Raw genomic sequence first — 14,570 nt, forward strand, 5'->3', positions numbered from 1 at the left:
CATCCAACAAGTACATTCAAAGGGATAGCAAAAGGTCAGTATACACGATTGAAACGAAATTGTTCAGATGATAACAGCTATCATGAACAATCCAATTTACTTACAGAAAGGCTAGAACAGAGGGGTTATCAGAAAAAGTTGATAGAATCAGCCAAGCAGTCAGTAATGAAACTGGATCGCAAGGATCTTCTTGGTAAGGGGAGAAGAGATGCAAAAAAGAGAGATGAATCTAAAGATTTACTGTTTATAACAACATATAGTAGTCAATATTCTAATATCTGTAATATAATTAGAAAACATCTCCCCTTATTAAGAGCAGACGATGGCTTAGCAGACATCAATATTAAGGATTGCAGATTTGCATACAAAAAGAATATGAGCATAGGAAATATGGTATCCCCCACGAAATTACCTAGCAAGGAACTGACACAAGATTCATCATGGTTGACATCAAGAGGCATGTATAAATGTCATTACATGAACTGTGTAGCCTGTGCAAAAGTAGACACAGGGACAAGTTTCATCTCAACCCATACTGGACAAGAGTACCAAAAACGTATGTGCATGAACTGTAGGTCCACGTTTATCATTTATTTGATTACGTGTACAGAGTGTCAGAAACAGTATGTAGGTCTCACAATTAGGGAGGTGAGATCCAGAATAAGGGAGCACCTTTCCTCCATAAAAATAGGGAAAGCTAGTACACCTTTGGTACAACATTTTGTCACAGTCCATAATAAAGACACTAGCAGTTTTCTCTGGACTGCTATAGAAAGGATACTGCCCCCCAGAAATGGTGGGGATAGAGAGACAATCCTGGGTAGACAGGAAGTATTTTGGATTTTTAAGTTAAAAACTAGGGTCCCTAATGGTTTTAACTCTGACTATGACCTCATGAATTTTTGGCAATGACAGTTAAGACTAGTTACAGATCATCATCTACAATTACCTTGCACGACAATAATCAGGATATAAGTGCATGGCAGGCTTTCACTATACTACATACATACTTTAGGTTACTCCATAAAACTAATTAAATTAAATTAATCATAGAGAATGTATACACACATTTGTAGAAATTGTGGGTACCTATCAAAGGACAAGTTTGATAAGATAAATAATGAGTATCTACACATGTATCACAGGATTCAAAACATAGTTCCTAGTACCTTAGTCTATAGTGGTAGCATGGAAAAGAAGTTTCCTTAATTGATTATGTGCTGTGAATAGTACAGGAAGATGTAAAAAAGTAAAAAAATAAAAAAATAAAATAAAAAATAAAAAAGTAAAGATGCAAAATAAAAAGCTACTATTATTTATACACAGTAATAGGTCAATCCCCTATGTTAGGAAGAATTGGTATAAACAGTTATAAATGGTTTCAAATGATTTGTTAACTGATAGAAGGGATTGTAAAATTGTCTTTATATCCTTACTCTTTATTAACCTTCTGTGTATAAAAGGGCACTGAAGTACAAAGTTTATACTTAATTGTTGCACTCTGTAAAAAGGGAGCTTAAGGGTTAAACACTAGCAAGTTATATAGTAGGTTTACAAGTGTTACTAGTTTACTAATCAAGTTGTAACCAATAGGATTTGTCTGCTGCTTTTAAATATGTTAATTTTATTAAGTCAGACAGCAGCTTATGAGGACGGCTCTTGGAGCTGAAACATGTAAGGTTGTTGTCAACAGACTATCCTAATCTTCATTTCCATTGTTTGTGCCAAGCATTTGGAATATTTTACCAACACTAAGGTGTAAAAATAAATGTTTAATTTTTAAACTACCTGCTGCCGGTGCTCCTGATTTCTACTTTGATTCTACATTGACTGTTTGCCCATTGTGAAGCACGGCTAGCACTAGAATTTTATGCTGTGTTCAGGACTGTAAACCCGGTATTCTGTTCCGGAACGAGCAGAGGCAGTAGTGAGCTGACGTCATCGGACGCACGCACCAGAAGCGCAACCGCGCCCCCCTATTGCTATAGGCTGAGGAGGGTATGGCAGGCTGATTGGAGGAACAGAGGACGCTGAGACACGGGAAAGGTGTCGGAAGAGATCCAGGAGAGGATTGTAACAGCGTGACACACTCAGCCTCTACCCTGGGACCGGCAGGCATACACAGGGGGGCACGGTAAGAATACCTTTAATTGTTACCATATGGGACTGGTTGCCATTGTAAATGGGTACACGCTACTAATACTCACTACAGTGTGGGCTTTATGCCAGCTTTTTATATGCTTTTCAGTATTGCCATCATCTTTATTTGCTGTGAAATCTTGTTGAACATTTATATACAAAAGGCAGGCACAGGGGATAATATATATAGTGTAGTATTTATTGTAACCTCTAATAAAGAAGGTATTGCTGACTTCTAAAATGTGTAAGGATTACTGCCGCTGCAGACTTTTTTATCCATGATACCACCTATATATAGTGGTTTGGAAAAACATTAGACTTACATCATCCTCCAGAACCGGCCATAAACATTAGACTACAGATCCCAGCTCGAGCAAAATAGCAGCTTAAGTCACCACACGCCATAATGTCGGGCCTGTTTGTGAGTATTAGACCACTGTCTGTTGTCACTTCCTGCCTTTTTACATATACACTATGTGCCAGATTACAAGTGGAGCATTAACGCTTCCGGTCAAGCGTTAACTGTGCTAGAAGTAAGCTTTTTGCGTGCGTCGGGTAGCACTCATATTACAACTTGAAAGTAAACTGTTTTCACTTGAGCACTAACCCGACGAGCAAAAAAAACAAACACCCAACTCGCATGCAAACATGATGGTATATTCTCAAGTGCGCTAACCCGACATGAAAATATGAATGTTTCACATTCCGATGTTCTTCACATAAAATATGTTCTATTTGTACATAAATACACATTTCTACGTATATCTGAGGTATTTTGGTAAAATATATATCTATACCTATATATATATATTTACACATGATTATATATAGCTATAGATATATACAGATATACATATTCCCCTATATGCAGAACAATGTGAAATATTTACAGTAAATACATAGTTAAAACCATTATTAGATATGAATATTGCATAAATATATTTTTTTCATCTACCTAACTGCAAAGGGCTCCAATGCACTTCTATGTGTAAATATGTATGTTTGTGTATATATGTCTGTAAATACATAAATACACATATAAATACATATATACACACACATAAACATACATATACATCTTTAGACATGTATTTGTATGTATCTCTATGTTAAAGCCCTGTTTTTTGTTTGTTTTTGCTAACACCTGAGACCTTTGTGCAATATTTGTTTAATAATTTTTATTATATACTGTTATTATGTGACACTTTTTTTTTTGCAAAACAGTTAACCAGAGCTCTGAGGTTGCACTAACCCAACGCGCATTAACTTTAATTGCGCTCAACTTGTAATACGAGTGAAAAACCTGATGCGCGAAAACTCCCGCGATAAACCCCTTATCGCTCGCTCGTAACTGTTAGCAATCCACTCATAATCTACCCCAATATATAAAACCACACCTCTACTTTTCGGAAGTTAACCATACACACCTCAGAAGTGGTTTGGATGGATACAGGCACAGGAACACAGGGCATCTAGTCGCATCATAGTACAAGACTGAGTTCTTAGAAGTTCATAAACTAGGGCAAGATCAATCTAAAGCAGCAATTTGGCTGTTTTAATTTTGCATCGGTAGTAACCTGGACAACTAACCAAGGGTGGCCTTTAGCTTGATAATTAAAACCAATACTGATCTAGTAAATTCTGTAGTATTAGCTATAGAAATGCTATGTAATCAAGAGGTAGTGGCAGTAGTAGAAAGTGCCCAGCCCATTTGTAAAAGTTTCCCTGCAGTTACTTTGAATGAATAAAAAAAAACTTATGAGCTGCTTGCCTTAGTATATTATCCGTTTAAGGGTGTTATTTGGTAAAAATGAACTGTTCTATGGGTACAGTGCATTGTTTTAAGCACAATCCCCTACCTTGCAACATGACTAGGATATCTGAAAGCTAAAAGCTCTGAAAAGCCCTTAATATCTCTTTAAGTTGCCTTTGTGTTTTTTATGTATATAGATCCAAAACTCCCCCACCTAAAGTCAGAGATGCTACTTAATTTGAAATAGTTGATTTAGCCTGTGATATCCCCACCCATCCTGAAAGTTTTTGGCCTCAAGGCCAAGCTGTGTTAACTCTCCAAGTATTGGTGATTGGTTTATGGACAGATATAAGATAAAGAAGCATGTATATGTACACAATGTGATACAGTAATGAGATCTGATTATACCTACAGATATAAGATAAAGACACATGTATATGTACACAATGTGATACAGTAATGAGATCTGATTATACCTACAGATATAAGATACAGACACATGTATATGTAAACAATGTTATAAAATAATAATATCTGATTATACCTACAGATATAAGATACAGACACATGTATATGTACACAGTGTGATACAGTAATGAGATCTGATTATACCTACAGATATAAGATACAGAAGCAGGTATATGTACACAATGTGATACAGTAATGAGATCTGATTATGCCTACAGATATAAGATAAAGACACATGTATATGTACACAATGTAATACAGTAATGAGATCTGATTATACCTACAGATATAAGATACAGACAAATGTATATGTACACAATGTGATACAGTAATGAGATCTGATTATACCTACAGATATAAGATACAGACACATGTATATGTACACAATGTGATACAGTAATGAGATCTGATTATACCTACAGATATAAGATAAAGACACATGTATATGTACACAATGTGATAAAGTAATGAGATCTGATTATACCTACAGATATAAGATACAGACACATGTATATGTACACAGTATGATAAAGTAATGAGATCTGATTATACCTACAGATATAAGATAAAGACACATGTATATGTACACAGTGTGATACAGTAATGAGATCTGATTATACCTACAGATATAAGATAAAGACACATGTGTATGTACACAGTGTGATAAAGTAATGAGATCTGATTATGCCTACAGATATAAGATAAAGACACATGTATATGTACACAGTGTGATAAAGTAATGAGATCTGATTATGCCTACAGATATAAGATAAAGACACATGTATATGTACACAGTGTGATAAAGTAATGAGATCTGATTATACTTACAGATATAAGATACAGACACATGTATATGTACACAGTGTGATAAAGTAATGAGATCTGATTATACCTACAGATATAAGATACAGACACATGTATATGTACACAGTGTGATACAGTAATGAGATCTGATTATACCTACAGATATAAGATACAGACAAATGTATATGTACACAATGTGATACAGTAATGAGATCTGATTATACCTACAGATGTAAGATACAGACACATGTATATGTACACAGTGTGATACAGTAAAGAGATCTGATTATACCTACAGATATAAGATACAGACACATGTATATGTACACAATGTGATACAGTAATGAGATATGATTATACCTACAGATATAAGATAAAGACACATGTATATGTACACAATGTGATAAAGTAATGAGTTCTGATTATACCTACAGATATAAGATAAAGACACATGTATATGTACACAATGTGATACAGTAATGAGATCTGATTATACCTACAGATATAAGATACAGACACATGTATATGTACACAATGTGATACAGTAATGAGATCTGTTTATACCTACAGATATAAGATAAAGACACATGTATATGTACACAATGTGATAAAGTAATGAGTTCTGATTATACCTACAGATATCAGATAAAGACACATGTATATATACACAATGTGATAAAGTAATGCGATCTGATAATACCTACAGATATAAGATAAAGACACATGTATATGTACACAGTGTGATACAGTAATGAGATCTGATTAAACCTACAGATATAAGATACAGACACATGTATATGTACACAATGTGATACAGTAATGAGATCTGATTATACCTACAGATATAAGATAAAGACACATGTATATGTACACAATGTGATAAAGTAATGAGATCTGATTATACCTACATATATAAGATACAGATACATGTATATGTACACAATGTGATACAGTAATGAGATCTGATTATACCTACAGATATAAGATACAGAAGCAGGTATATGTACACAATGTGATACAGTAATGAGATCTGATTATGCCTACAGATATAAGATAAAGACACATGTATATGTACACAATGTAATACAGTAATGAGATCTGATTATACCTACAGATATAAGATACAGACAAATGTATATGTACACAATGTGATACAGTAATGAGATCTGATTATACCTACAGATATAAGATACAGACACATGTATATGTACACAATGTGATACAGTAATGAGATCTGATTATACCTACAGATATAAGATAAAGACACATGTATATGTACACAATGTGATAAAGTAATGAGATCTGATTATACCTACAGATATAAGATACAGACACATGTATATGTACACAGTATGATAAAGTAATGAGATCTGATTATACCTACAGATATAAGATAAAGACACATGTATATGTACACAGTGTGATACAGTAATGAGATCTGATTATACCTACAGATATAAGATAAAGACACATGTGTATGTACACAGTGTGATAAAGTAATGAGATCTGATTATGCCTACAGATATAAGATAAAGACACATGTATATGTACACAGTGTGATAAAGTAATGAGATCTGATTATGCCTACAGATATAAGATAAAGACACATGTATATGTACACAGTGTGATAAAGTAATGAGATCTGATTATACCTACAGATATAAGATACAGACACATGTATATGTACACAGTGTGATACAGTAATGAGATCTGATTATACCTACAGATATAAGATAAAGACACATGTATATGTACATAGTGTGATAAAGTATTGAGATCTGATTATACCTACAGATATAAGATACAGACACATGTATATGTACACAATGTGATAAAGTAATGAGATCTGATTATACCTACAGATATAAGATACAGACAAATGTATATGTACACAATGTGATACAGTAATGAGATCTGATTATACCTACAGATGTAAGATACAGACACATGTATATGTACACAGTGTGATACAGTAAAGAGATCTGATTATACCTACAGATATAAGATACAGACACATGTATATGTACACAATGTGATACAGTAATGAGATATGATTATACCTACAGATATAAGATAAAGACACATGTATATGTACACAATGTGATAAAGTTATGAGTTCTGATTATACCTACAGATATAAGATAAAGACACATGTATATGTACACAATGTGATACAGTAATGAGATCTGATTATACCTACAGATATAAGATACAGACACATGTATATGTACACAATGTGATACAGTAATGAGATCTGTTTATACCTACAGATATAAGATAAAGACACATGTATATGTACACAATGTGATAAAGTAATGAGTTCTGATTATACCTACAGATATCAGATAAAGACACATGTATATATACACAATGTGATAAAGTAATGCGATCTGATAATACCTACAGATATAAGATAAAGACACATGTATATGTACACAGTGTGATACAGTAATGAGATCTGATTAAACCTACAGATATAAGATACAGACACATGTATATGTACACAATGTGATACAGTAATGAGATCTGATTATACCTACAGATATAAGATAAAGACACATGTATATGTACACAATGTGATAAAGTAATGAGATCTGATTATACCTACAAATATAAGATACAGACACATGTATATGCACACAATGTGATACAGTAATGAGATCTGATTATACCTACAGATATAAGATAAAGACACATGTATATGTACACAATGTGATGCAGTAATGAGATCTGATTATACCTACATATATAAGATAAAGACACATGTATATGTACACAATGTGATAAAGTAATGAGATCTGATTATACCTACAGATATAAGATACAGACACATGTATATGCACACAGTGTGATACAGTAATGAGATCTGATTATACCTACAGATATAAGATACAGACACATGTATATGAGCACAGTGTGATACAGTAATGAGATCTGATTATACCTACAGATATAAGATACAGACACATGTATATGTACACAATGTGATACAGTAATGAGATCTGATTATACCTACAGATATAAGATAAAGACACATGTATATGTACACAATGTGATACAGTAATGAGATCTGATTATGCCTACAGATATAAGATACAGACACAAGTATATGTACACAATGTGATACAGTAATGAGATCTGATTATACCTACAGATATAAGAGAAAGACACATGTATATGTACACAATGTGATACAGTAATGAGATCTGATTATGCCTACAGATATAAGATACAGACACAAGTATATGTACACAGTGTGATAAAGTAATGAGATCTGATTATACCTACAGATATAAGATACAGACACATGTATATGTACACAATGTGATACAGTAATGAGATCTGATTATACCTACAGATATAAGATAACAACACATGTATATGTACACAATGTGATACAGTAATGAGATCTGATTATACCTACAGATATAAGATAAAGACACATGTATATGTACACAATGTGATAAAGTAATGAGATCTTATTATACCTACAGATATAAGATAAAGACACATGTATATGTACACAATGTGATAAAGTAATGAGATCTTATTATACCTACAGATATAAGATAAAGACACATGTATATGTACACAGTGTGATACAGTAATGAGATCTGATTAAACCTACAGATATAAGATACAGACACATGTATATGTATACAATGTGATACAGTAATGAGATCTGATTATACCTACAGATATAAGATAAAGACACATGTATATGTACACAATGTGATACAGTAATGAAATCTGATTATACCTACAGATATAAGATAAAGACACGTGTATATGTACACAATGTGATAAAGTAATGAGATCTGATTATACCTACAGATATAAGATAAAGACACATGTATATGTACACAATGTGATACAGTAATGAGATCTGATTGTACCTACAGATATAAGATAAAGACACATGTATATGTACACAATGTGATAAAGTAATGAGATCTGATTATACCTACAGATATAAGATACAGACACATGTATATTTACACAATGTGATACAGTAATGAGATCTGATTATACCTACAGATATAAGATAAAGACACATGTATATGTACACAGTGTGATAAAGTAATGAGATCTGATTATACCTACAGATATAAGATAAAGAAGCATGTATATGTACACAGTGTGATACAGTAATGAGATCTGATTATACCTACATATATAAGATACAGATACATGTATATGTACACAATGTGATACAGTAATGAGATCTGATTATACCTACAGATATAAGATACAGACACATGTATATGTACACAATGTGATACAGTAATGAGATCTGATTATACCTACAGATATAAGATACAGACACATGTATATGTACAGAATGTGATACAGTAATGAGATTTGATTATACCTACAGGTATAAGATAAAGACACATGTATATGTACACAGTGTGATACAGTAATGAGATCTAATTATACCTACAGATATAAGATAAATACACATGTATATGTACACAATGTGATAAATTAATGAGATCTGATTATACCTACAGATATAAGATAAAGACACATGTATATGTACATAGTGTGATAAAGTAATGAGATCTGATTATACCTACAGATATAAGATACAGACACATGTATATGTACACAGTGTAATAAACTAATGAGAACTGATTATACCTACAGATATAAGATAAAGACACATGTATATGTACACAATGTGATACAGTAATGAGATCTGATTATACCTACAGATATAAGATAAAGACACATGTATATGTACACAATGTGATAAAGTAATGAGATATGATTATACCTACAGATATAAGATAAAGACACATGTATATGTACACAATGTGATACAGTAATGAGATCTGATTATACCTACAGATATAAGATACAGACACATGTATATGTACACAGTGTGATACAGTAATGAGATCTGATTATACCTACAGATATAACATAAAGACACATGTATATGTACACAGTGTAATAAACTAATGAGAACTGATTATACCTACAGATATAAGATAAAGACACATGTATATGTACACAATGTGATACAGTAATGAGATCTGATTATACCTACAGATATAAGATACAGACACATGTATATGTACACAGTGTGATACAGTAATGAGATCTGATTATACCTACAGATATAAGATAAAGACACATGTATATGTACACAATGTGATACAGTAATGAGATCTGATTATACCTACAGATATAAGATAAAGACACATGTATATGTACACAATGTGATACAGTAATGAGATCTGATTATACCTACAGATATAAGATACAGACACATGTATATGTACAGAATGTGATACAGTAATGAGATCTGATTATACCTACAGGTATAAGATAAAGACACATGTATATGTACACAATGTGATACAGTAATGAGATCTGATTATACCTACAGATATAAGATACAGACACATGTATATGTACACAATGTGATAAAGTAATGAGATCTGATTATACCTACAGATATAAGATAAAGACACAAGTATATGTACACAATGTGATAAAGTAATTAGATCTGATTATACCTACAGATATAAGATAAAGACACATGTATATGTACACAGTGTGATAAAAGTAATGAGATATGATTATACCTACAGATATAAGATAAAGACACATGTATATGTACACAATGTGATAAAGTAATGAGATCTGATTATACCTACAAATATAAGATACAGACACATGTATATGTACACAATGTGATACAGTAATGAGATCTGATTATACCTACATATATAAGATAAAGACACATGTATATGTACACAGTGTGATACAGTAATGAGATCTGATTATACCTACAGATATAAGATAAATACACATGTATATGTACACAATGTGATAAATTAATGAGATCTGATTATACCTACAGATATAAGATAAACACACATGTATATGTACACAATGTGATACAGTAATGAGATCTGATTATACCTACAGATATAAGATACAGACACATGTATATGTACATAGTGTGATAAAGTAATGAGATCTGATTATACCTACAGATATAAGATAAAGGAGCAGGTATATGTACACAGAGTGATAAAGTAATGAGATCTGATTATACCTACAGATATAAGATACAGACACATGTATATGTACACAGTGTGATACAGTAATGAGATCTGATTATACCTACAGATATAAGATACAGACACATGTATATGTACACAATGTGATAAAGTAATGAGATCTGATTATACCTACAGATATAAGATAAAGACACATGTATATGTACACATTGTGATACAGTAATGAGATCTGATTATACCTACAGATATAAGATAAAGAAGCAGGTATATGTGCACAATGTGATAAAGTAATGAGATCTGATTATACCTACAGATATAAGATACAGACACATGTATATGTACACAGTGTGATACAGTAATGAGATCTGATTATACCTACAGATATAAGATAAAGACACATGTATATTTACACAGTGTGATAAAGTAATGAGATATGATTATACCTACAGATATAAGATACAGACACATGTATATGTACACAGTGTGATACAGTAATGAGATCTGATTATACCTACAGATATAAGATACAGACACATGTATATATACACAATGTGATAAAGTAATAAGATCTGATTATACCTACAGATATAAGATAAAGACACATGTATATGTACACAGTGTGATAAAGTAATGAGATCTGATTATACCTACAGATATAATATACAGACACATGTATATGTACACAATGTGATACAGTAATGAGATCTGATTATACCTACAGATATAAGATACAGACACATGTATATGTACATAGTGTGATACAGTAATGAGATCTGATTATACCTACAAGCTCAACCCATGTTGGCTTCAAAACACAAAATCAGCTAATTCATATACACAAATAAGCCTTAAAAAGCAAATCTCATACATTTTATACTCTGCAGCTGGTAAAAAAGTAATTGGAAACACATTAAGGAAAAAACAATTTTATAGTATACTGTCCCTTTAATTAACTAGCTAGTTTATGGGGAATTAAAAGATGAGTCGTATGCCCCTTTAAATACACAGTGTGCAATCTCTAGTGATAATGTTATGAGATGAAAAAAACACAATTTTCAGAGGTGTTTTACAGCAAAACCAGGTGAAATAAATAATGAATATATACTTCAGTTTTGTTTTATTTTCCTTAAATATACTGTGTATGCTACATAACATTTTGAGTTTTATGACTCTTTAAAGGGACATTGTAGTGGAAAAAACGCAGGCTCTAATTTGTTAAAGCATCTAATTTTTACTCTGCTGACCCTGCAGAGGTGTTAAACACACAGGTAAAGTCCTGCTTGGGAATTACAGAGTATTGATGATCCTGACCATTAAACAGCTGACGAGCTGATCAGCAGTGGCAGTCGCACAACCTGACCAATCAAAGGCTGTGATTTCCAAGAGGGACTACAGAGTTGTGTAATAATGACATCTAACAAATTAGAGCAAGACATTTTACACCACATTGTCACTTTAGTAGACCTGGGCTTCTCAACTCCAATCTGCAGGTTCCCCCAACAGGCCAGATTTTCATGATATCTGAACTAGAGCACCAGTGAACTAATCAGCTGATCAGTAACCATGGTTACTAACCTGCTCTTATGCATCAGCTGTGCTCTAGTTAAAGGGACAGTCAACTCTGTATTTACCTTATATCTAAGCCTCCTTTGACAGCTTCTGATCACATGGCTATTTATTTATTGACTTGCATTTTAGACAATTAGTGCTGTGTCATCCACAACCTACAGGTGTGAGCACAATGTTATCTATATGGCTCACATGGCTTAGCAGTCTCTTGTGAAAAGCTAATAAAAAAGCATGTGAAAAGAGTCTGTCTTTAGTGGCTTAGAAACAGGCAGAAATGTAGTGGTTTAAATGTTATAAAGTGTATTAATATAACAATGTTGGTTGTGCAAAGTTGGGGAATGGTTAGTCAAGGTGTTATCCATCTTTTTAAACAATAACAATTTTGGTTGACTGTCCCTTTAAGATATCATGAAAATCCAGCCTGTTAGACTCTAACAGCTAGACTTGAGGACTAGAATTGAGAAACGCTGTAATAGACCAGCACTGAGCTCCTGCTGTGCACTGCAGCATAGGTATAATGATTGCCAGTTCAGCTGTCAGTATGATGATAACCTCACAGGTGTACAATTTGTCATCCTCTCCCCCTATCTCAGCCAACTGACCAGATGGACGTCTGTCCTGGAGGATTTGCGAGCAGCGCTGTTGCGAATATATCCCCCAAATATAGCCGAGGAATGGATGGAAGAGAATGTTCTGCCTTATTTTCTGCCTCTGCAACAGCTGGTGGACGATCTGAATCTCGCGCTCGCTCAGGATTGCTCCCAAGCAGTCTCGCTCTAACTACACAAACTGACACATTGTGCGAAAGCAGACGAGGACCAACGTCACCCAGTTCTACAGTGGTTACTATTGAAACTTGCCCTGCGCCTCACCACGAATATTCAGCTTCCCAACATCTCAGCTTTTAATATCAACATAATGTTAACCAAAAATAGGGTATCAGGCTGCTATGGGGCTCAGTATATATTGTGTTCAGTTTTGCTCCATTTCTCTATTGTGGAGCTTGTGCTGCAAATGGGCTCAGTAAATGTTAAAGGGACATAAAGGTACAAAGGAACTTTGCAGGGGTTGAACATATTTATATGCAAGCAATAGTGAAATAATAAATTGCTCCAGCTAATAACGTTCTGCAGGGTTAGCTGGGCATCATAATGTGATCATGTTCCCTCCACAGTAGCGCTATGGTCCAACAAACATCTGGGAGAGGTATATCCTTGGGTTTTATAGTGTTTGCTTATTAAAGGGGCATCAAAGTCAGCATTAAACGTCCATGGTTCAGATAGAAACTTATGGATTTACTAATATTATAAAATATATTTCCCTCTTAATACAGGGAGAGTCCACAGCTGCATTCATTACTTGGCCACCAGGAGGAAGCAAAGACACCCCAGCCAAAGGCTTAAATACCTCCCCCACTTCCCTCATCCCCAGTCATTCTTTGCCTTTCATCACAGGAGGTTGGCAGAGAAGTGTCAGAAGATTTTGGAGTAGTTCCTTAGGAAGGGAGATGGGACTGGAGTTTTAAGTAGTCTTGTCAGCCTCTCATTGAGAGCATTGATAAAAGTTAGAGTCTGGAGATGCAGGGAGAGTATTTCTGCGAAACCATCCAGACTCATATTAACAGCTCCTAAGCAATCAGCGTTGAGTTTCGCTGCCTGCTTTTCTTCACTCAAGTCCATTTCAGAAGCAACGCTACAGTCTGTCAAACTTGAAGGACCGTGTTTTCTGTTCCACAGCAGCGATTCCGGTAAGATCATTTCATTTTTTAGACATATGTTAACGATAGAAAACAGGGTCAC

At 33.6% G+C, this 14,570-nt stretch overlaps 1 protein-coding gene across 1 annotated transcript in view; it reads left to right on the forward strand.

Annotated features, from left to right (window-relative positions):
- Positions 1-14,130, forward strand: part of HEXD (hexosaminidase D) — a 93,881-nt gene extending 79,751 nt beyond the window's left edge. The window contains exon 13 of the mRNA XM_053709780.1: positions 13,365-14,130. Within this exon, the coding sequence (XP_053565755.1) occupies positions 13,365-13,551 (187 nt within the window). The 3' untranslated portion in view covers positions 13,552-14,130. The remainder of the gene's footprint in view (positions 1-13,364) is intronic.
- The last annotated feature ends 440 nt before the right edge of the window (positions 14,131-14,570 follow it).

Source organism: Bombina bombina, chromosome 1 (assembly GCF_027579735.1).
Source record: "Bombina bombina isolate aBomBom1 chromosome 1, aBomBom1.pri, whole genome shotgun sequence".
NCBI classification, from domain to species: domain Eukaryota; kingdom Metazoa; phylum Chordata; class Amphibia; order Anura; family Bombinatoridae; genus Bombina; species Bombina bombina.